The sequence below is a fragment of the Carassius gibelio genome, chromosome A9 (assembly GCF_023724105.1).
Source record: "Carassius gibelio isolate Cgi1373 ecotype wild population from Czech Republic chromosome A9, carGib1.2-hapl.c, whole genome shotgun sequence".
NCBI lineage: Eukaryota > Metazoa > Chordata > Actinopteri > Cypriniformes > Cyprinidae > Carassius > Carassius gibelio.
The window spans coordinates 7,062,201-7,083,456 of NC_068379.1; the positions used below are offsets into that span (position 1 = coordinate 7,062,201).

Sequence of the window (21,256 nt, forward strand, 5' to 3'; positions counted from 1 at the left end):
AGTTAGCCTGGGAAGAGAAGGACACACATCTATCAAATCCATCAGGATGCATGTAGACTTAGCTGCTATGATACGTGAGCTACAGCACACTAGTTGTTTTTTAAATGCCATAAGTGTGTCTTAATGTGAATTAGTATTTATAGTTTGAAGGTCATTTGGAGATCCTGGCATGTGTGGCATTTCTTTGCAATAATAATAATTATTATAATTTATTTATTTATTTGCATACAGTAAAGACATTCAACAGGCTTACTTCACCAAGAAACAGCCAAGAGAAACGTAGCAAGGAAACACTCCAGGAAGAGGGAGAGGAAATGCATTTAAATGAAACTAAATAAGAATTCAAAGCAGAACTTGTATCAAGAGGTGGCCATTAGACCCAATACGTACAGTTTCTTTCATAAAAGAGGGACGGAGAGCTTAGAGACAGCAACAGGTTTGATTGTACTTTTATAAGGATTAAAGATATTAAACACTTAATTATGATGCAAATTAACATTTTAAATGAGTTTAAAAGGAATAGTTCCCCCAAAATGAAAATTTGGCAAAAATGTTATTCATCCCCCAGATGTAGATGAGTTTGTTACTTCATCAGAACAGATTTGCAGAAATGTAGCATTACACCACTTTCTCACCAGTGGATGCAATGGGTGCCGTCAGATTGAGAGTCACAACAGCTGACAAAAACATCACAGTAATCCACAAGTAATCCACGCCACTCCAGTCCATCAGTCAGTGTCTAATCTGGCAGTAGATAACTGATGGTGTAATTATTCAGTCTCCTTTGGCTACTGTTATCTCATTGTTGGACTGTGTTATGGTGCTCCACTCTGCAGATGGCAGCATATGAAGCGCTGTCAGGTCTCGTGCATGTGTTGGTTGGATCTGTGCTGTGCTCAGTCAGTGTAATCTCGTCTCTCCACGGCCGACATGGCGACTGTGAGGACGCTCGTGTGCTCCACGACAGACCGCATCTGAAACGGCTCCTGAGGACCAGCATCACCGTCGCGCTCCGTGTGTTCCTGGACGAACTCATACTTGCCAACAGTGGATTTATAGTCGGGGTAAGCGTATGGATGCATATGTTCATTCACAGTGCTCTGTGCTTGGAAGAGATTAAGGGGTAAATCTAGCTACAGATTGAGCCTGGGGACCGACGTGACACCGCTGAAGGTCCGTCCCGTTATATTTCTATTATGGGTCGACACGCGTTCTGCTATAGGCTGTGTTACAAATCCATTCACTTGATGAACCCCAGAGCAAAAGGCATAGGCTTCCGAAACAATGTGTTCCTCTAAGGACCTTCACATTAGACTCATGGACCTGTTCTGCGCTTTGTTCAGTTTACATCGCGTCCGACGCGACGCGAACGGCGAGGTTTTCAATGACAGCGCGCGACGGACTCTCCATTTCTGTTTTCTATTCCGCCATTCAATATGAAGAAAATTAGCGTATAAATATTATATGTGCATTTATTGTCATGAACAGCCTAATTGTTTAAATAACGTCTGGTCTTTCAATCAAAGCCAACTCGCTGGCATATTCAGCAAAATTTTGTAACATTATTTCGCTGTTTTAAAACAGACAATGGAAAGTCGATTTAGAATTTAAATGATTTACATTTATTTTATTGCGCCTGGATGAACGCTGCTAGGTAAGTCAAGTCAATTACAGCTCGACTTGATCTGTGGTGACGTGCCGCCTCGACGCGACGCGACGCACCAGAACGCGCCTGAAAGAATAAAGCGCTTCACGAGCCATTCTGAAACCTTCCACGTGTAAATCCTTTTAATGTTGAAAGACCACGAAAAACCAGATTTGAATTATGGAGGTGTTTGAGGTTTTAAAGTGTTAATGATTTCAGGGAATAGGTCCGTTAATAATAAAGCTTCAGAGCCGAGCACAGCATTGGTTTCACAATAGGAATTTTTTTTTTTTTTTTTTTTTTTAGGGTTATAGGGTTATATATCCTGATGTGTGACGCATATGGCAGCTTCATTCCCCAGCCAAACAAAAGACACCAGTGTCTGAAGATGTGCTCCCATCACCATCAGTACAGATGATTTTTCCAGGGTTTTTGGGGCATTGCCGAATTAATTAAATTGTTTAAACAGTACTGGCAAAGCATTGGCTGTGTTTCGCATGGTGGATATGATTTTTGCTGGCACTGGTCTGATCTTTCACCCTCCCCCTCGGGATAACCTCTGAGAGCAGATCCACGCTTTATTGCTTCTCTCCAAGGTGTTTGTCTGGATAGTAGCTTATAAACTAAACAGCCCAGTTTATATCAGAGGTCTAATTTTACAATGCAGATTGATTTATTAAATCGATAAATCAGCACAGAGATTAATGAAATTGTTTGAGGATATGCAAGCAGTGGAATAAGTAGTAACTATTAATTAAGTAAAAATGTATTTACTTACTGTCTATAAATTATTATGACCTGGACAGTAATTTGGCCTCAGGCACTAATTATTAGATAAACATATAAAGAAAAAATACTTTCATATTACTGTCAGGAAGACAAAAATGCAGTTATTTCCAGTTGTTTATTTATTTTACAGGGATATATGAGCACAAACTAGTAAATATTTTGAATATTGACTGTTTGGAAGGTCCTTTTGAAGATCGCTTAGATACATAGCAGTGGAAGTCACATATGGTCATCTGATTCACAGAGATCAATGTTTGTTAATATTATCCTCTATATTTTCCTCTGACTGCAATCTATGTCACTCTCTCAGTTGTTCACTTTCTCTCTTCCTGTCTCTTTTCTTCCCCTCTGTTTAATAATGACATCAATGCTCTGGCATGTGAGCTCAAAACCATCAGGCCAAAAAGACTATAATTTTAACATACCTCACATTCCAGGAACCATCAGTGTAAATAGACAACTTATTTTATTTGCATCAATGCATCAGTTCATTAAGTAACTATTTAGCTCCTAGAATGCAGACAAAACCTGAATCATACACACACAGTGTTAGCACGAGTGTGACGTTTGTGTGTGTGTTGTGTGCAGGCTGAGCGAGGAAGACCATGGTGGAACACAGTTTAACGTCATTGGCGGGACAGAGGTTAGGGGCCCCAGAGACTCTGGGGATCAGCACCCTGGAGCCCGGACACAAACCGCCTGCTATGCCATCTGGATCCTTGGTGTCCATTAGAGTCTTGCTACTGGATGACTCAGAAGAGATATTCGACATATCGGTGAGTGCATATCTAATTAAACTCGGCTGCTGTGTTTTAAAAACCGACTCTTCTTAGTGGACACATAAGTTTCAAGTACAATTTTGGCATGCATTTTTTTCTGATATCCTCCAAAATTCATTTCAAGGAATGTCTGTTCACTCGGTGGCCATACAGTAGTTGCATCGTCTCCGGGCAGCTCATTCAAGACCGAGTCTTATCTAAATTAAATCTCAAAAACTGCTTGCTGAACTCATAAATAAATTATATATTTCAAATCAGCAACAAAACCTGAGATGAACTGCTCCATAAATGTTGTTCCTTATGCTCAAATAGTGTTCAAAAAGCTTATTTTTTTTAGGTTAGACGAGCCAATGCACATGTGCAGTCGAAAGCTCTAACTTCTAATGGCTGTGATGCAATGATTTTACCCATCAGCGATTGGCTCTTTAATTTAGAAGGCGGGGCATAATCCGACATATTTCATGTTGCAGTTTCTCCCAAACATAAGTTAAATAAATGAACCATCTTTGTATATCTACAGTCTTTGATATACTCAGAGTGAAGTTCTCTTTCTTTGTTTAGGGGGAAAAATGAAGTTCAGCGGTATACTGTTAGAGAACATCCTGATGCTGGCCACACTGCTGAGAGCAAATGACAGTGGTGAGAAAGCAGCAGTTAAGAAAGCATCTGATCACAGCCTTGTGCCAGCTCTGCAATTTTCATGAAGTCATGATGTCATTTTTATTGATATAGCACATTATAAAATATATTGCTTTGAAGAAAGCTGCTTTACCATCTCAAACATTAATATAATAGTATAAGTGTCACTTTAAATCAAGATTACTATTATTTTCTATTATAAGTAGATTTTAATGTCAAACAATAAACTTGTAAACTTTGTTTTGGATCTTATTTTGGTCAAAATTACATCACATCAGTGCGTTCTTTGATTCGCTTTAAGTTTATAATGGACTTAATGTGTAAAATATGGCAGAAAGGCTAAAAAAAAAAAAAAAAAAAAAAAAAAAAAAAAGTGGCACTTACAGAAAAAGCTCTGAACGTGACAAAAATCTGAATTTCATTCTTTGGCCAGCTTCAGTTGTAGTGCAGCCAAGCGGCAACCTTCTGGTCTCTTTTGTGAAACCAACACACAAGTGACCAAAACTGCAATTCATCAACTGGCCGCTAGATGCTGGCTTTAAACGGGAGTCAGTCCCATATACCCCCCATGTTAAAAGTCCCGACTTATCAGCAGAAAAAAAAATGTGTTTACAGCCTAGTACAAAAAAATTTATTTGATCTAAATAGCTTATTTTGCCCTTCATGACAACTGTGAGGGGGGTGATTTTTATTTATTACTAATCCGTTTAAATAATATTAAGCATAAAATTCTGCATAATTAAGGGCGTGGTATCTTGAGTGACAGGTGGATCACCGCTGTCTCTGCCGTCGAGCTAGGTGGAAGTAGCTTCGGCAACCAGCTCCACCCTCTTTGCCCATTTTCGATTATCTGGGAGTGACATGCGCTGACACACTGCCAAGATGGCAACGGCCCGCTCCGCCCACTTTGAGCTTCAATAGCGTTCTTCGGAAACCTGCCGAGGGAGCAGTGTTTTGCCCCCCAGGTCGTTCAGTGGTGCAAACAGTCACAGTTTATTCTGTCAAACGTGCACAAACTACTAGCTACTACTAAATATTGTAGAAACATAATTTTCTATAAAGTTGCTTTGTAACGATTTGTATTGTAAAAAGCGCTATACAAATAAACTTGAATTTATTCCTTCCACAACCATCAACTATGTAATGTACTGGCTTTTGAAAACATTTCATTGTTTTCTTCCATAGTGCAAGCTGAGGTTTTTGACTACATAAATAAATAGTTGATCCTTAACTTCATGTTGAAAAGAAGTGTCAACAAAAGAAACAATGGTCCTTAATGGTGGGGAATGAATTTGATTTTTTATTTATTATTTATAAGACACTTACTCCAGTCTGTCATGGGGAACATGCTGGCATCTGATCAGATTGAAGCAATATTTGTCATTTCCATAACATAAACATTCTGCAGTATCTCTACTGAACATGATTGTGATTATTAATAGATTTTGTTGAGCTGGTTGTATTAGCAGTAGGAGTGAGACTGATTTGTGAAGGAATGTGAGAGAGTTTCATGAAGGTGTTTAGCTATTCTGTGGATAAATATAGAGCATGCCTGTGCAAACTAAATCTAAAATTATGTTATTTTTTTCTTGTAACCTGCAACATTGCAGAACTGTGAAACCACAGAGAGCTGAGAGGTATTGCCCTAAACTTTGTTTGGCTGGGGTTCAGCTGCTTTGAGCTCAGCACACACACACACACACACACACACACACAGATTTTGGGTTTCCATGTTTTATGGGCACATTCCATAGATGTTATGTAAATGTAGTAGATCAAATCCTTGTGGGCACATATAGTCTCATATCTCATATCATAATACACTTCTGAGTGTCGAAAATGAGGTGTGAATGAGGTTTTCTGGTTACTGTCACATTTGATCAATGTAATGCATCCTTGTTGAATACAAATCTTACTGACTCATTTGAAACTTTTTAACGGTATGTGATGTGGGTTTTCATGTATCTCGATTTCAAGCATGGTTGTTGGGTGGCTGCTCGCTGCATGGTTGCTTTCTTGTCCAAGTCAGATTTCTTTTAATGCAAGTTAAGGGATTGTTTTGGCTGTTTAACAGTAATGACTTCCATATACTGTCTTGTGTGTGTCAAAACAAGTATGTTTTTTGCTCAGTCATTGAGTCAGTGAGAACACAGCATGAAGTAACACGGATGATGTGTGTGCGTGTGTTGATTATTGATCTGTGCTGTGTTTGCGTTAGAGCTCAAGCTGTCTGTCTGAATACCTAAAAAGTCCCTAAAGAGGATGATATTGTTCATTCTTCCTTACTGGCTCAATCAGTATATCAGTGTGACAAGTGGGGCGGGGCCGAGAGCCGTGGGAACGGAGCGAGGCCGGTGGAGTGATAGGAAATGAACGACACCTGCGCCACTCACCGGTCTCTCGTCTTTTGTATCCTTCCAATCTCCTCCGTGGGACGTGAGACCGGTGAGTGGCGCAGGTATCGCTCATTTCCAATCACTTCACGGGCCTCGCTCTGTTCCCACGGCTCTCGGCCCCGCCCCACTCGTCACATTTAATGTAATGATGAACTGAATAAACGCTGGTCAGAGTGAAAATCACTGCCATGACATCATACCGACTCCATTATATTCCCTGTCAGTAGGCCTTTCTGTCTCTCTTTCATCTTGTTGTGTTTTGTACAGAGCTCCACACATTAGGGCTTCATACTACTGGAAAACTGACATTGTGATATTTAGTTTTTCTGCTAAATAAATGTTATGGTATGGTAGTATAATAACTCGCCAGGACAAGCCCCCAGGATAAAGTTGAAGGCAGGGGGTGCCATGGTGGAGACAATAACTTGATGTTAGGCGACACCCTGGGGGCGACCAACGGAGAAGAAGCCACCACTGAAGGGGACCCAGATTGAGCCACGCAATGCAGATGGTACTGGAGACTGAGGTGGAGCAGCCTAGGTGAGCATCTGAGGTGGAGCAGGATGACCAGAGGACAGAGGCTGCAGCCGCTGGGACAAGGGAGCCTGGAGAAGACTAATGGTTGATGGTTTCCAGTGGAGCCGAGGGAGGGAGGAGCCAAGGTGGACTTGAAGTGTCGATAGGTCAAGGTGGAGCGTTGGGCACAGATGCTGGAGGCGGAGACAGGGGATCTTCTGTGCTGGACGGAGCTGATGGCCTGAAGACACATGGCAGATCCTTACAGCAATTGGGAGATGCTAAGAGGCTGAAGGACAGCAGAGGAACTGGCTGATTGAGGAGGTTGGAGAGGGAGGCTGGGAGGGAACACAGGAGAACAGGAGTTGGGCAGAACCAGCAGGGACATATGAGATTCTGGGCTGGACGAAATCAGCGAGACACAGAAGATTCTGGGGAGCTGGGAAGAACCTCTCTAAAACAGTTTATAAGATCCTCCTAAAAAATGTCCTTAGATGTCATCTAAGCCATCGATCTCCACTAACACTCTCTCTGTGATCTTTGGGTTTGCCAGCCTGCCCATCAGGTCAGACGCATGATGTGAAAGTGAAGCGGGCCCCTTTGCAATCAAGGTAGTGCGTAATTGTGATGAGTGGGGCGGGGCCGAGAGCATTAGGAATAGGTCGAGGCCGGTGGATTAATTGGAAATGAGTGACACCTGTGCCACTCACCAGCCTCGAGTCCCATGGAGGAGCTCCGGAAGGATACAAAAGAGGAGCTACGACAGTGAAGGATGAGACAGGACCAGGCCTGGGCCTTATTTTGTTTTTGGTTTTTGTTTGTGCGCGGCAGTCATCCGTGAGGGGATGTCGTGCTGTTTTGGGTTAATTTTATTATTAAAGTTTTTATTTAGTCCGCCAGTGACTAGGAAGGTTTTTATAGTGTTACAGTAATGAACGCCAGATGGATGATGGTCCCCCTGCCATACCTGTCAAGATTTGGGTACCAAAATATAGGAGACGGAGTGAGGTGGGGGGTGTTGTTTTGAGATGGGGCAAAAGTATCAATTATTATATTATTATTATATAATTTATTATATTAATTTAAACAGTTATTATCAAACAATTTATACAATTTCATGTATATTAAACTAAGTGTTTTCTGTGTAAAAACCAAAACGCTTTTGGCTTTGGACTAAAACAAAAATCAGAAGGGCTTATTGAAAAAGCTAATTCATTCTCTCTTCATTCTTTCACTTTTCGCCAGGAATATAGCCATTTCCCCAATAACCGCAGGAAACAAAGCAGCACAGCACATCATTTTGTAACTTGCAGTGCTCATGTTTAATCAGTTAAATCATAGCCTTTTGAAGTGTAAGCTATATCTCTATACATTTGCATGTATATATATATATACTTTTTTTTTCACTGGAGCACAACCCGAGTCTTCTCCTCCCGTCCCATTTGTACTAGTGATCCTTTCCTTTAGCAATGTTCATCCCTCCAAAACAGAGAAAAAAATATTTCACAAACTTCTACATGTTTGTCTCCTTTAAAGTGTTTGTGTATATAACGATAATAACTATAATAGTGTCACATGATCCTTCAGAAAACATTTAAAGAAATTAAGAAATATGGTGTGCTGCATAGTATTTTCTTGGAAACCATGATGCATTTATTTTCCGGATCCTTTAATGCCATTTCATAGGCTCTTTCAGCGAAATGAATGTATTTTAAATATATTCCTTTTTTACATTACAAGTAAATGTCCAAAAACATTACATTTAGTTAAAGTATATTATTTCTGTAATAAACACTATTTTTAAGTATGTTAAAGTGTACTTCATTTTAAGGGTATGCTTATCCTAAAAGGCACCTGAATGATAAATATTACAGTCAACATGCAATATTTTGTCTTCGGCAGAACCTTAGATTCAGAAGCAAGAAGTCTTTATCATCAAGCCTAATTGGTTCTAACTGGAACATTTATTAAATCATCTGTGTGTTTTGTTGTTAACAGCATCGAGCATCGGGCCGGGATCTGTTCGAGATGGTCTGCCTGCATCTGAACCTTATTGAGGGGGATTACTTTGGCCTGGAGTTCCAGAGCCGTCACAGAAAGATGGTAAGTCAAAGTTTTATCCTTAATATCCTTTTTTAACAATCATATATTTTTTTTTATAACCATTTGACAATCAGACCCTTATAATTAAACAGCTGTGGGAGCTCAATAATCTTAACACACACACACACACACACACACACACACACATATATATATATATATATATATATATATATATATATATATGTGTATATATATAAGTTTCAGAAAATTTGCAGTATGTTTTTTTTTATATAAAACAAAATGTACTGTAAGCTGATGGTGTGTTGTTCGAGACTTGTTTAAAGCTCATGTCTGAGTCGTACTCATCTTTGCTGTGTGCTCTATTCCACAGGTTTGGTTGGATTTACTAAAGCCCATTAGAAAGCAGATCACACGTAAGAGGCCTCACTGCTGTGTGTGTGTGTGAGAGAGAGAGAGAGAGAGAGAGAGAGAGAGAGAGAGCAAGAGAGAGAGTTTATTGTATCTCTGTGATTTCCACGAGACAAACTAGTCTCTATTTTTGAATGTTCTGATTCTAACACATTTGTGCTAGGTTTATAGAAATGTAACCCCGTGCATGTGTGTGTGTCCAGGGCCCCAGCACACCGTCCTTCGGTTTGTTGTGAAATTCTTCCCACCTGATCATTCAGTGCTGTTGGAAGAGCTGACCAGGTGAATCCATCTCTCCATTTGCTCGTACCCTCTGCTCTTCCAGTGAGGCTTTTCATGTGTCTCTCACATGTGCTTGTATCTCTCAGGTACTTGTTTGCGCTGCAGGTAAGGCAGGATCTGGCCAGCAGACGTCTCACCTGTAACGACCCAAGCGCTGCTCTGTTGGTGTCTCATATCATCCAGTGTGAGTTATGCTGATTGCAATAAACCAATAAACTAAAACTGATTGTCAAGACTCTAAAATGTGATTGGATGAGCTGGCCTAAAAAGTATAACATAACTCATATACACACCTATAATTACACATAATTATATTACTGTATGTTTCAAAAGAAACATTTATTTTGAGTGAGTGTGTGTGTGTTTGTGTGTGTGTATGTATGTATATATATATATATATATATATATATATATATATATATATATATATATATATATATATATATATATGTAAACATATATTATATACAAACAAACACACAAACACACACACATAAACATAAAAACAGACAAAAAAAATTATAACGTTAAACTATTATAAACTTTTATTTACAGTACCATACATTTAAAGAAATATATTTTTCTATTATTTATTTGATAAATATTCTTACCATAACTTTATTGTTAGATCCAATTCTCACTATTAACTAAATATATAGTTCATTGATGAAACTCTAGATGGCGCAGACAATGGGTTATTGACATAAACAGTGATATTCAGAGAGTTAAAGACTAGGCACAAGTGATTGGTTCATGCTGCATATGCAGCCAATGAGCTTACTGCCTTGCATTTATAGATTCCTGCAGCGCACTTTCAGAGTTTCTCTGAAACCCTCAACCTTCCCCAGCTTCACCCTTGTTTAGATCTACTATGGGTTATTTTATATGCTATTTGTGCAGAAGCAGTATGTCTTAAATGCTCATGGCACTGTATCGCCATTTGCATTGGCAGGAGCAAGTCCCTGGACTTTCTTGCAGCAGCAGCAGTAATCTACAACTACATCAATAATCATCAGCAGCAATTCAACAGCAGTGTAGAAGATCTGTTCCACAAAGACTGAATACATTAACATTGTCATATGTTCATGTCTTTGTGACTTTCGGGACCCAGTGAAACACAGGAAAAGAGAAATCCATTTGCAGTATGGTTTATTTAGGGTAATCCAAATTGTAATCCAACAAGCCAGGGTCAAGACCAGAAATCAATCCAAACAAACAAAACAAAAGAGGAACAGGAACAGGAACTCGGAATACGAGGAACTCGAAAGAAGAGAATACTGGGTAACGGAAGGAAACGGAAGGAAAGGAAGGAAAGGACTCCATACAGACAACAGGAAAAGACTGGTTGATATAGGGAGGCTAAGTGAAGACACCTGGTGCAATTAACAGGAGTACAATTACTGTGACGAAGGGACAGGGCTAGTGGGAATTGTAGTGCCTACGGTGAGGTGCCTAAGGGGAAGTGAGACCACTAGTGGAGACTCAGGGAAACAGAGACCAGACAGCATGACAGTCTTCCAAGAGTTGTCACAATTGAACTATTAACTACAACTTCTGCCTTATCAACAGTTAATAAGCTAGTAGTTAAGTTTAGGTATGGAGAAGGATTAAGAGATCTAAAATAAGGTCATGTAGAATAAGGCATTAATATGTGCTTCATAAGTATTAAGAAACAGCCAATATTATAGTAATATGCATGCTAGTTAATAGTGGGAACTGGTCCTTAAAATCAAATTTTACTGATAAATTTTGCAGCAAGGTTGAATGGTTGAGCTTTACAAATGCAGTCAGTACTACAATTTGTGTAAAACTGAAAAATGGAATGACTATTTTATACATATTAATATTATATTTTCTACAGAGATTTAATGTTAGTTAAAGAGATTATTAAAATCATTCTACAACTAGCTATATTACTACAGTATATATATATATATATATATATATATATATATATATATATATATATATATACATGCATACATACATACATACACACACACACACACACCGACACACACACACACACACACACACATGCTAATCCAACAGGACAATCATTCAATAATTGTTATATACTTTCTCAGTCTCTCTTTGTCTCAGTCTTTAATCCCTGTCAGTCATTTGTCATTTACTCATAATGAACCTGTGTGTGTGTGTGTGTGTGTGTGTGTGTGTGTGTGTGTGTGTGTGTTTATTTAGCTGAGATTGGTGATTTTGATGAAACTCAGTGTAGACAGCATCTACTTAACACCAACTACATCCCTGACCAGATGGCCCTGATGGACACAATCATGGAGTTCCACCATAAACACATGTGAGTCTCAAACAAAACTCTAATGCTCGCCGACTGCGCACTTTCAATAGACTGCCAACATCCATTTAATCGAATTGTGCTTTTTCATCTGGAATTCATTTTCAATTATTTTTATACTGTTTTTCCACCAACAGTGTGACCATTGAGTGTTGGATGTTCAGAGGATGTTGTTGTGACAGTATAAATGATTACAGAATCAGTATAGCATATAGCAAAACACCTGTCAGTGTCATAACTTTGTGTTTGTGTGTGTTTAAGTGGACAGTCTCCCGCAGAGTCAGATTACCGGTTGCTGGAGGCTGCGTGCAGGTTGGAGATGTACGGCATCCGACTCCATCCGGCTAAAGACAGAGAAGGTACCAAACTCAGTCTGGCTGTAGCACACGCCGGCGTCCTCGTGTTTCAGGTGCATGCAATCACACACTCTCTCTCACACACACACACAATCATACATGAACCACAGCATGACACAAGTTGTGTTTTACTCAGGGACCCAACAGGATCAACGACTTCAACTGGTCTAAAATACGCAAGCTGAGTTTCAAGAGAAGGAGGTTCCTGATCAAACTGAGAGCAGACCCTAGCGTGAGTCTCATGCATTTATGAAATCTGTCATTATATTAAGCTCTTATTTATCATATCGAATTGTAACATGGTTTCTCTGTCTGTCTCGTCCTGTAGCAGAATGTTAATCAAGATACTCTGGAGTTTCTGATGGCGAGTCGGGACTGCTGTAAAATGTTTTGGAAGATCTGTGTGGAGTATCACGCCTTCTTCAGGCTCTTTGAGGAGCCCAAACCCAAACCTAAACCGGTGCTGTTCAGCAGGGGCTCATCCTTCAGGTTCAGGTGCTAAACCTGATTAAGTGCTTTTGGTAACATGTGAATTTGTGAAGTGTGAACCCTTGTGGAAAGTAGTGCACTCAACTGTAATGAATGTGCACTTGTAGTGTACTTGAAATCTTAAAACTGTATTTGCAGATAATGTAATATTGATTAAATAAATGGGCACTTTTATGTTTCAATAGTCTTTTGTCATGCTTTAAAGATTAGAAGTACACTTATTTTGAAGCACATGTAAAGTACTTAATCAATTTAACAATAGTGTATTATTTTGCTCTTGTCAACATGTTGTGTAATTCAGTTACCCCCTCTTCTCTGCAGTGGGCGGACACAGAAGCAGGTGATAGATTATGTGAAGGAAAATGAGTTTAAAAAACTGCCCTTTGACAGGTGAGCCTGATGTGTTATTTTAATGGATGGAAAGTCAAGAGTTAGCCACTGCTATTCACTTGTTTCATTAGTAAAAACTTGTAAGGTTGTGGTGTTCATTGTTGTGTGTTTGCCGTTTTCTCTTTTAGGAAACATAGTAGAGTGCAGTATAACAGCAGCCTGTCACCTCTGAGTCACCAAGTGCCAAATCAAGTTAGTGTCCTCACATATGAATGTTTTCAAGCAACTTTTGACCAAGAGGGATGTTAAGATCACTCCAAAGCATTTGTTGCATGATATTATGTTGCACAGAAAATATCGAAATTTTCAACATTTGCGTGGTGTTTTTGTGAAAAGTCTGAATCTGAATGAAGTTTGTACTGTGATAATTTCCTAAGATGTGTCTATAGATGCACTAGTAGGATAGTGTAGTTTGGAAACGTGAAGAGCAAAAGTTAGTCAGAGGAACAGAGATGTTGTTGTAATTTACCAGCAAAGACAACAGGAGAATTACCTGTATGGCTGAAGAAATAAAACAATGTCCGATGCCAGTAGACTGAATGACAAAAACAATCACAAACATCAGCATGGCATAAAAAAGGTGAAAATGTTTGACTGAAAATATCCTGAGTAGTGATGCCAAAGTTACTTCTTTCTGGTTGGACAAGTAAGGGGTTACTGTGTAATCTGTTCTCTAAAGGCGCTTTTCCACTGCATGGTACGACTTGGCTCGGTACAGTTCAGTACGGTACGGCACGGCTCGACTCAGCACAGTTTGCATTTCTTCTGCAGTTTAGTACCGCTGTAGAGTTGGCGGGATTATTAAACAGCCATTTTTGTGATGTTAAAAAAGGTGAGTTGTGTTTGATCCTTTAAATCTAGCTGTTCTGTTGTGTTTGTGTCACAAGTTCAGTGATGCAGGTAGTGAAGATTCTCGCCAGCCAATCAGTGATCAGTAGAGTTTACACATCATTACATGTTTGAACCTCAACCGAGTATAAGGTACCAGGTACTATACCCTTATGGACACTCCCCCAAAAGTGAACTGTACCAAACCGTACTGTGCCGTACCATGCAGTGGAAAAGTGCCATAAAACTCACTAGTAAAAGGTGTAATTTACATAAAACTCATGCGGATCCATGCAATAGATGGCAGTGAAGCATCTTCCACCATTTAGGTATTAGCACTTACAGTACACAAGGAACAGCTACACTAATGCTAGCTAATCAACTACTGAATAGACTTTTAAATTAGTATAATTGGTCTTAAATAATAAAAATAACAAAATAGAATAAAATGAATTACTGAACCAATGGATTGGGCCCTAGAGGAGCCTAGTGTTCAGCCCTCTTTGGCTGAATGGCTTGGCAACCTTAAGCTTTGGATGCTGTGGGGCAATGATCCCACTGGTCCAGTTTATAATCCAGCTCTGGCAACAATAGCGGAAAATGACATGATGTAACAATCTGCAAACTATTAGTCGCATAGAGCAAATTCCACCCTTAGCTAAGCGCTGTCATAACCAGAGGTTCATCCATGTAGCCAATTAGTTCCACCCTAAAAAAGGAAAATGTAAAAAAAATGTATAGATCCAAAAATAAATGTCATTCAGGAACAAGCTTCACATCTCTGGGATGCTGGCCCCTAGTCTTCCATTGTAATTGCACTGCTGTAAACGACGATTACTTTCAGTGATTGGTAGCCCATTATTCATGTAGAACCCAGAATACTCTGGTACGTGTAGGTACTGATGAAGGACTTCTCTCTTCCTCTCTCAGGCTTTCAAGCAGAGCTGGGAGGGCTCATTTTTAGTAAGCTCGGAAGATTCTGCAGTAGTAAGACCAGGCGGAAACTCATCCCCTTCAACTCAGCGCAACGGATGTAGTGACCAAACGTATACCATTCAGGAGCACAGCAGAAGCCCGGCATCCAAGCAGTCACCCATCGATCGAGCAGGTCTGGCGTCCCTTGCAACTAAAGGCAGCAGCTCATCCATCCCATATATTGACTGCAGTGATGCAGAGTTTAGTGAACAGGAAGTCAGAGGTCGGGTCAGCAGGTCACACTCACACACACGTGATGGCAACAGTGACAGCGCTTATGGCACAGGGTTTGGTTCGCCCCGGCCACCTCAACAGGGCAGATACATGGGCAAGTTGAGGCAGAAAGAGTCTCCACCTCTTTCCCCTGTAAACCAAGCCGAGAGCCCCGCCCACAGCTATCCCAGTCCCTCCTCTCCAAATCAAAGTGCTAACATTTTTGAGTCATCATATTTTGGAGGCAGGGTACGTGGACGGCTTCATAGCACACTATTGGAAGAGTTGGCCGCAAAATGCTCCTTAAACCAACACACAGGCACCAGGAGCCTGACCTCTAGCCCCGCCCCCTCCTCAATTCATAGGACCAGCTCATTAAGTTACACCCAGTATAATGGACACACCAGGCAGAGCTTTAGTTCAAAAGCAGGACGGGAGGAAAGGGGAGGACTATTTAGTAGCTGCTCCCCAATTATGAATCGTTCAGCAAACAAGTCCCAGAACACCATTAGCCAGTTGGAAAGAATCTCAAATCAGCCACAAACTCCCGTTCTCTCCCATGCCGAGAGAATGGCCATGTTGGAGCGCCGAATGCTGGCCAACGGGCTAACGCCTCCAGGCAAGGCCAATCTCAAGCTAAGCTCCCCGCACCGGCGCTTCGGGGCTGTGCAGATGATTGACGGCTCCACCAGTAGTGGAACAGACACTAGCGACTCTGAAGAGGCGGAGTCTACTGGCTCCTGCAGCCATTCGCTAGGGTTTGAAAACCAAGCCACTCGTAGTTCATCCCACCTCCCAAGAAACAAGTACACGTTCGAAAGCTTGCAGTTAGATGAGCTTGACAATGAAGGAGGGTGTGTGAACCTCAGTGATGAGGAAGGGATGCAAATGTTTAACTGCTAGCACGCTAGTGTGAAAAGGTCATTAGAATGTGTTTCTCGGCAATGTCACACTGAGTGTTTTTTTTCCTATAATCTGATATGGCTTTAGCTGTATGACAAGGTGGATAATTTTCCCTTTCTTGAGGCAAAATTCTGTATAGTTTTGCCAGAAGGGATTTTACCCATCCTCTGTATTTGAACAAGATGGGGCTTTTGTGGTGCCAAATTCTGCATAGAATGTTAATTACTGACAGTTCTGATGCTGCAATAATCTGGAATACTTCAGAGTGATGTTGTCATTCCCTGGAGTCAAGATCTCTGCGTTTGGAAAAATGCGAGGAGCCATAACAGATGTGAACGTGATTTTGCCAAGTAAGACTTGTTCCTGGTGTTGATCCTGGAGCGACTTTCCTTTGACCAATCAGATGTTTGGGTTAGGGTTAGGTTTATTCCTAGAGTTGAGGACTGGGGTTCCACTGTTAACTCATCATTTCGCTCTAGTTTTTAAATGTTAATGGTGAGGCTGTAATATGAATGAGTCTGAGGTAGAACACTTTTTGGGGCCTTCATGCCTCTCCTTTATGAGGAACACTCTGCATCAACCATTACTTTTTAATAACTGTAGGAACTAGAACTTGAATCCAACTGTACAGATGAAATGATTGTGGTACTTCTAGAACAAGGCTGGGCAGCTCTGGCCCTCAAGGTCCACTGTCCTGCAGAGTCTTGCTCTAACCTAACCTGTAGCTGTCTAGTAATCTTGAAGACCTTGATCACCTTATTCAGGTATGTTTGATTAGGGTTGGATCCAAACTCTGTAGGTAAGTGGAACTCAGGGGCTAAGAGTTGTAAGCTTGTGTAGCTCTCAGTTGGTGTAGAGCATGTTTAGCCAGACCTGTTCCCGGAGGACTACCTTCCTGCAGTCTTCAGTTCCAACACACCTGCCTGAAACTTTTAAGTTATCCTGAACACCATGTTTATATAACATATTTGATTGGGGATGGTAGCTCTCCAGTAGGAGAGTTGGCTTCCCTTGGTATAGAACTTCAACTTTATTAATATTCTCAGTCATCACTTTGCCAGTTTGCCATTTGTGCTGGCGCCTACAGCTGCTTCTTCATAGAATCATTTAAAGAGCATTGTGATTTCTGAGGTTTCACTCACACTGAGCTTTGGCAAAACCATTTTTCCTTCCGGCTGAGCCTTGGAAATATCTCTGTTTACTATGAGAAATTAGCAGATTCAGAGACTGGACATTTTTATTGGTATCTATCTTATAAAATCCCGCATGATTTTTTACTTAGGTAGATTTGAATGTAACCATTTTGAATATTAGGTTTTTTTTTTGTCCTGTTGTGTCAGAGTTGTGATGAATGTATGAATTGTCAGTAAGAGATTTCAGATTATGAAGTGAAAATCTTGTCATTGTATACTCATCTTCACGTCACAAAAGGAAAAAATTTGAAGAATGTTTCCACTGCTGTTTTAGAAAACAACAGAAGTGTACAGTTTATCGGTCTCAACGGGCCATGTGGGCTTGAAATGACATGAGGGTGAGAAGGTAATGACAGCACTTTCATTTTTGAGTGAACTGTCTCTGTCAGCTGTACGATGGTTCAGTCTACAGAGGGAAAAGTGCCACAGCGTCTCACTGTGTTTCACTCTCTCCCTCACTGAGCACCTCTACCTTACCTTGCACATAGGTTTACCTGTTATCCTTCAGCAGGGATTGGAAAGGGAGTTTTTATATAATTTAACAAAAATTGCATACTTCTTGTAGTATTTTTATTTTTTCAAAAATCCCCAGAAAAAAAAAAAAATCTATGAAAATGTGATAATGCCATCTAGCACATGCGTTTCTAATCCCTGCCTGATTTCTCACTCTTGACACTCTTGGCTGATATTCACTATTGTTTTATACCTTTTCTTTTCTCCCCTGTATTTTTTATTTTTTCTGAAACCGCTTGAGCTTGTCATCCTTGTCATTTATGATCAATAAATGCTTGTTGAGTTTTCTGCTGGCATTTAAAATTGACTGAAAGAATCTTTGTAACTAAAGGTGTTTTTAAATGCTGGGCTGCACGCTCTCCCTTCATATGGCTGTTCTGTTCTATTTCAATGAAAGCTGAAAGTGAAAATTTGAATATCCTTATGAATGTTTGGGACATGACTGATCTTCTTTTGTTTGACCACACAATGATCAAATTATACATAAGTACTGTTTATAAATTGGCTTGATGGCCTGAAAAAAATGATGTCACCTGCTGTTCATTTGTGTGAATGACATGTTGATGTTCATTCTCGCACCTTGGCTATGTTCAGAATGGAATACTATTGCAATCTCTTCTGAACATAGTCATTCCCTCTCTTTCTCTGTCGCATTCAGCACTGTTCAAGCTTAATCTCTGTTCTGATGTTTCCCTGCCTGGTTCTTCTCAATGACTTTTGTTCTGCTGCTCTTTATGAATCACATAGACCTTTTAACACTGTATTTTGTGCACTAGTGTCAATAAAGTTACAGTTGGCCTTTGAAGACTCATGCATTATTTTATTTTTTTAGTTTATAATGCTCATATTTTTCATAATCCAACTCCTCTTCCCTTTTACTTCAACCCCTCCCTGCTATCTATGGCTGCACAGTGCATGTCTCACTATACATGAATTAGTTCACGATATATGTATGTATGATATAGTCTGAATTGTATATTTTGTTTGTACACGCTGTATAGTTTACATGGAGGAGTTTGTGCTGTAAATACACTACCATTTATAAGTTTGGATACGTTCCTAATTAGAGTTTTCCACATTTTCAAGTTGTCAAAAGTATGAAATAACATTATGTAGTGGCCAAAACATGAAACAAATCAAAACTCTCATTTTCAGCTTGACATGTTGATGCTTTTCCTTAATTTTCAACCCTTGTGAAAAATAAATGGCTTAATTGTATTGAATGTACACTTGTAGTGTACTTAAAATGTATAATGTATAATTACTTCAGACTTATGTGCCCTCTAGAAGCTTGCGTTCTGCAAGTGATCGTCGCTTGATTGTGCCATCCCAAAGAAGCACAAAGTCACTTTTACTTTGTGTGGAATGACCTCCCCAACTCAATCCGAGCAGCTGAGTCCTTGGTCATCTTCAAGAATCAACTTAAAACACATCTCTTCCATCTTTATTTGACCCGCGCTAACTTTAATACTCACTATTCTAATTCTATTCTTAATATTTTTTGGTAGCACTTTATTTTACAGTACGTGTACTAACATATACTTATAGTGTACGTACAGTGTATTTATCTAAGAAAGTTCTGGTAACACAAGGTAACTACATGGGGTAGGGTTAGGTTTAGGGGTAGGTTCAGGGTTAGTACCTAGTTATTACACAGTTATTGTAATTACTATAATAAGTACATAGTATGTGCATGGGGAACAGGACTGTAAAATAAAGTGCTACCTATTTTTTATCTAACTACCTTTCTAATCTTTATGTATTCTATTTTCTTTTTATTTATTATGCAATTCTCTCTCTGTGTGTGTGTGTGTGTGTGTGCGTGCGTGCGTGTGTATATATATATATATATATATATATATAAATAAATAAGACCTCTAACACTAGCTTGCTCTATTCTTTTTCTATTCTATCCATTTCCTTTTTATTTAATATATTATTTAAAAGATGATGATGATGTTGTCGTGTTGGCCTCCTCAGACCAGGACCTTCAGCTTGCACTGGGACGGTTTGCAGCCGAGTGTGAAGCGGCTGGGATGAGAATCAGCACCTCCAAGTCTGAGGCCATGGTTCTCAGTCGGAAAAGGGTGGATTGCCCACTTCAGGTTTGTGGAGAGTTCCTGCCTCAAGTGGAGGAGTTCAGGTATCTTGGGGTCTTGTTCACGAGTGAGGGAAGGATGGAACGTGAGATTGACAGACGGATCGGTGCAGCTTCTGCCGTAATGCGGTCGCTGTACCGGTCTGTCGTGGTGAAGAAGGAGCTGAGCTGTAAGGCAAAGCTCTCGATTTACCAGTCAATCTACGTTCCTACTCTCACCTATGGTCATGAGCTGTGGTTCATGACCGAAAGGACAAGATCCCGGATACAGGCGGCCGAAATGAGCTTTCTCCGTCGGGTGGCTGGGCACTCCCTTAGAGATAGGGTGAGAAGCTCGGTCACTAGGGAGGAGCTCAGAGTAGAGCTACTGCTCCTCCACATCGAGAGGAGCCAGCTGAGGTGGCTCGGGCATCTATTTCGAATGCCTCCTGGACGCCTTCCCAGGGAGGTGTTCCAGGCACGTCTCACCGGGAGGAGGCTCTAGCTTTTTTTGCTCTAGCACTTATCTCTACTTGCAGATAATATTAATAAATTAGATGCTCTTAAGTGTACTTAAAGAGAGTAAACGTACATGACTTTGCTTCTTAACACACTTAAGTGCACTTTTAAAAAGTACAGAATGTCAAATTAAATTAAATGAAAAATAGTACTTTAATATAAAATACTAATAAAGCACAAGTAAAGTACTTAATTATAGTTTTAACTGCATTGTCGATATTGCATTTAAAGTGAATGTTTTAAATGTACCAAATTGCAACTTCATCCTTGCAAATGTGTTATTACAAATATATTAAATTTATATATATATATATATATATATATATATATATATATATATATATATATATATATATATATATGTAATATATTTCTATTTGCTTTAAATGCTTATCAGTACATTTAAATGAACCCTATTTCAAAGACAAGGCTGAAGTTCATCTAATTGCATTTAATATGACTTTAAATTATGTAAATTTTCATTTAATCACAGTTAACTGAAATGTTTCTGAAAACCTTGCAGTCAGTTTGCACTTAAGTGTATTATTTCCATTATAAGTACTCTTTTTAAAAGCATGCTGAAGTGTACTTCTGTTTCATACAGGGGCCCAACTTGTCTATTTGTAATTTTCACTTTAAGGGCTTTAAGGTTATGAGAAATGTTCGCAGCTTTGAATGGTAGTGGATACAGTGGTTTGACTCACACCTGCTTCATTTATCATGACTGCACTACTCAAAGAAAACACAAGAGGCGGTTTTGGGCAAGTACTGAGAAAAACCTGAAAAGCAAGGGTTTGTGGGAAGTGCACTAGACTATAGGAACAATGAACATAGACATGTATATTTAGCATTTATCAATGATTTAATTTAAACAATTTATACTCAAAAACTGTTACTGCTTATATCCCATAACAAAAATACAATGGCAAAATGGATGCACAGTATGATCTCTTTATCCCAGTACT

At 39.7% G+C, this 21,256-nt stretch overlaps 1 protein-coding gene across 1 annotated transcript; it reads left to right on the forward strand.

The window, feature by feature from the left end:
• The first annotated feature begins 661 nt into the window (after positions 1-661).
• Positions 662-18,500, forward strand: LOC128019559 (FERM, ARHGEF and pleckstrin domain-containing protein 1). The gene is made up of 13 exons (XM_052605617.1): positions 662-1,064; positions 3,023-3,210; positions 8,763-8,867; positions 9,202-9,244; positions 9,443-9,521; positions 9,608-9,705; positions 11,724-11,838; positions 12,097-12,244; positions 12,328-12,423; positions 12,520-12,686; positions 13,002-13,070; positions 13,199-13,262; positions 14,829-18,500. Exons 2-13 carry the CDS (start codon positions 3,040-3,042, stop codon positions 15,987-15,989), a joined length of 2,316 nt encoding a protein of 771 aa, XP_052461577.1. The 5' UTR covers positions 662-1,064; positions 3,023-3,039; the 3' UTR covers positions 15,990-18,500.
• Positions 18,501-21,256: the final 2,756 nt, after the last annotated feature.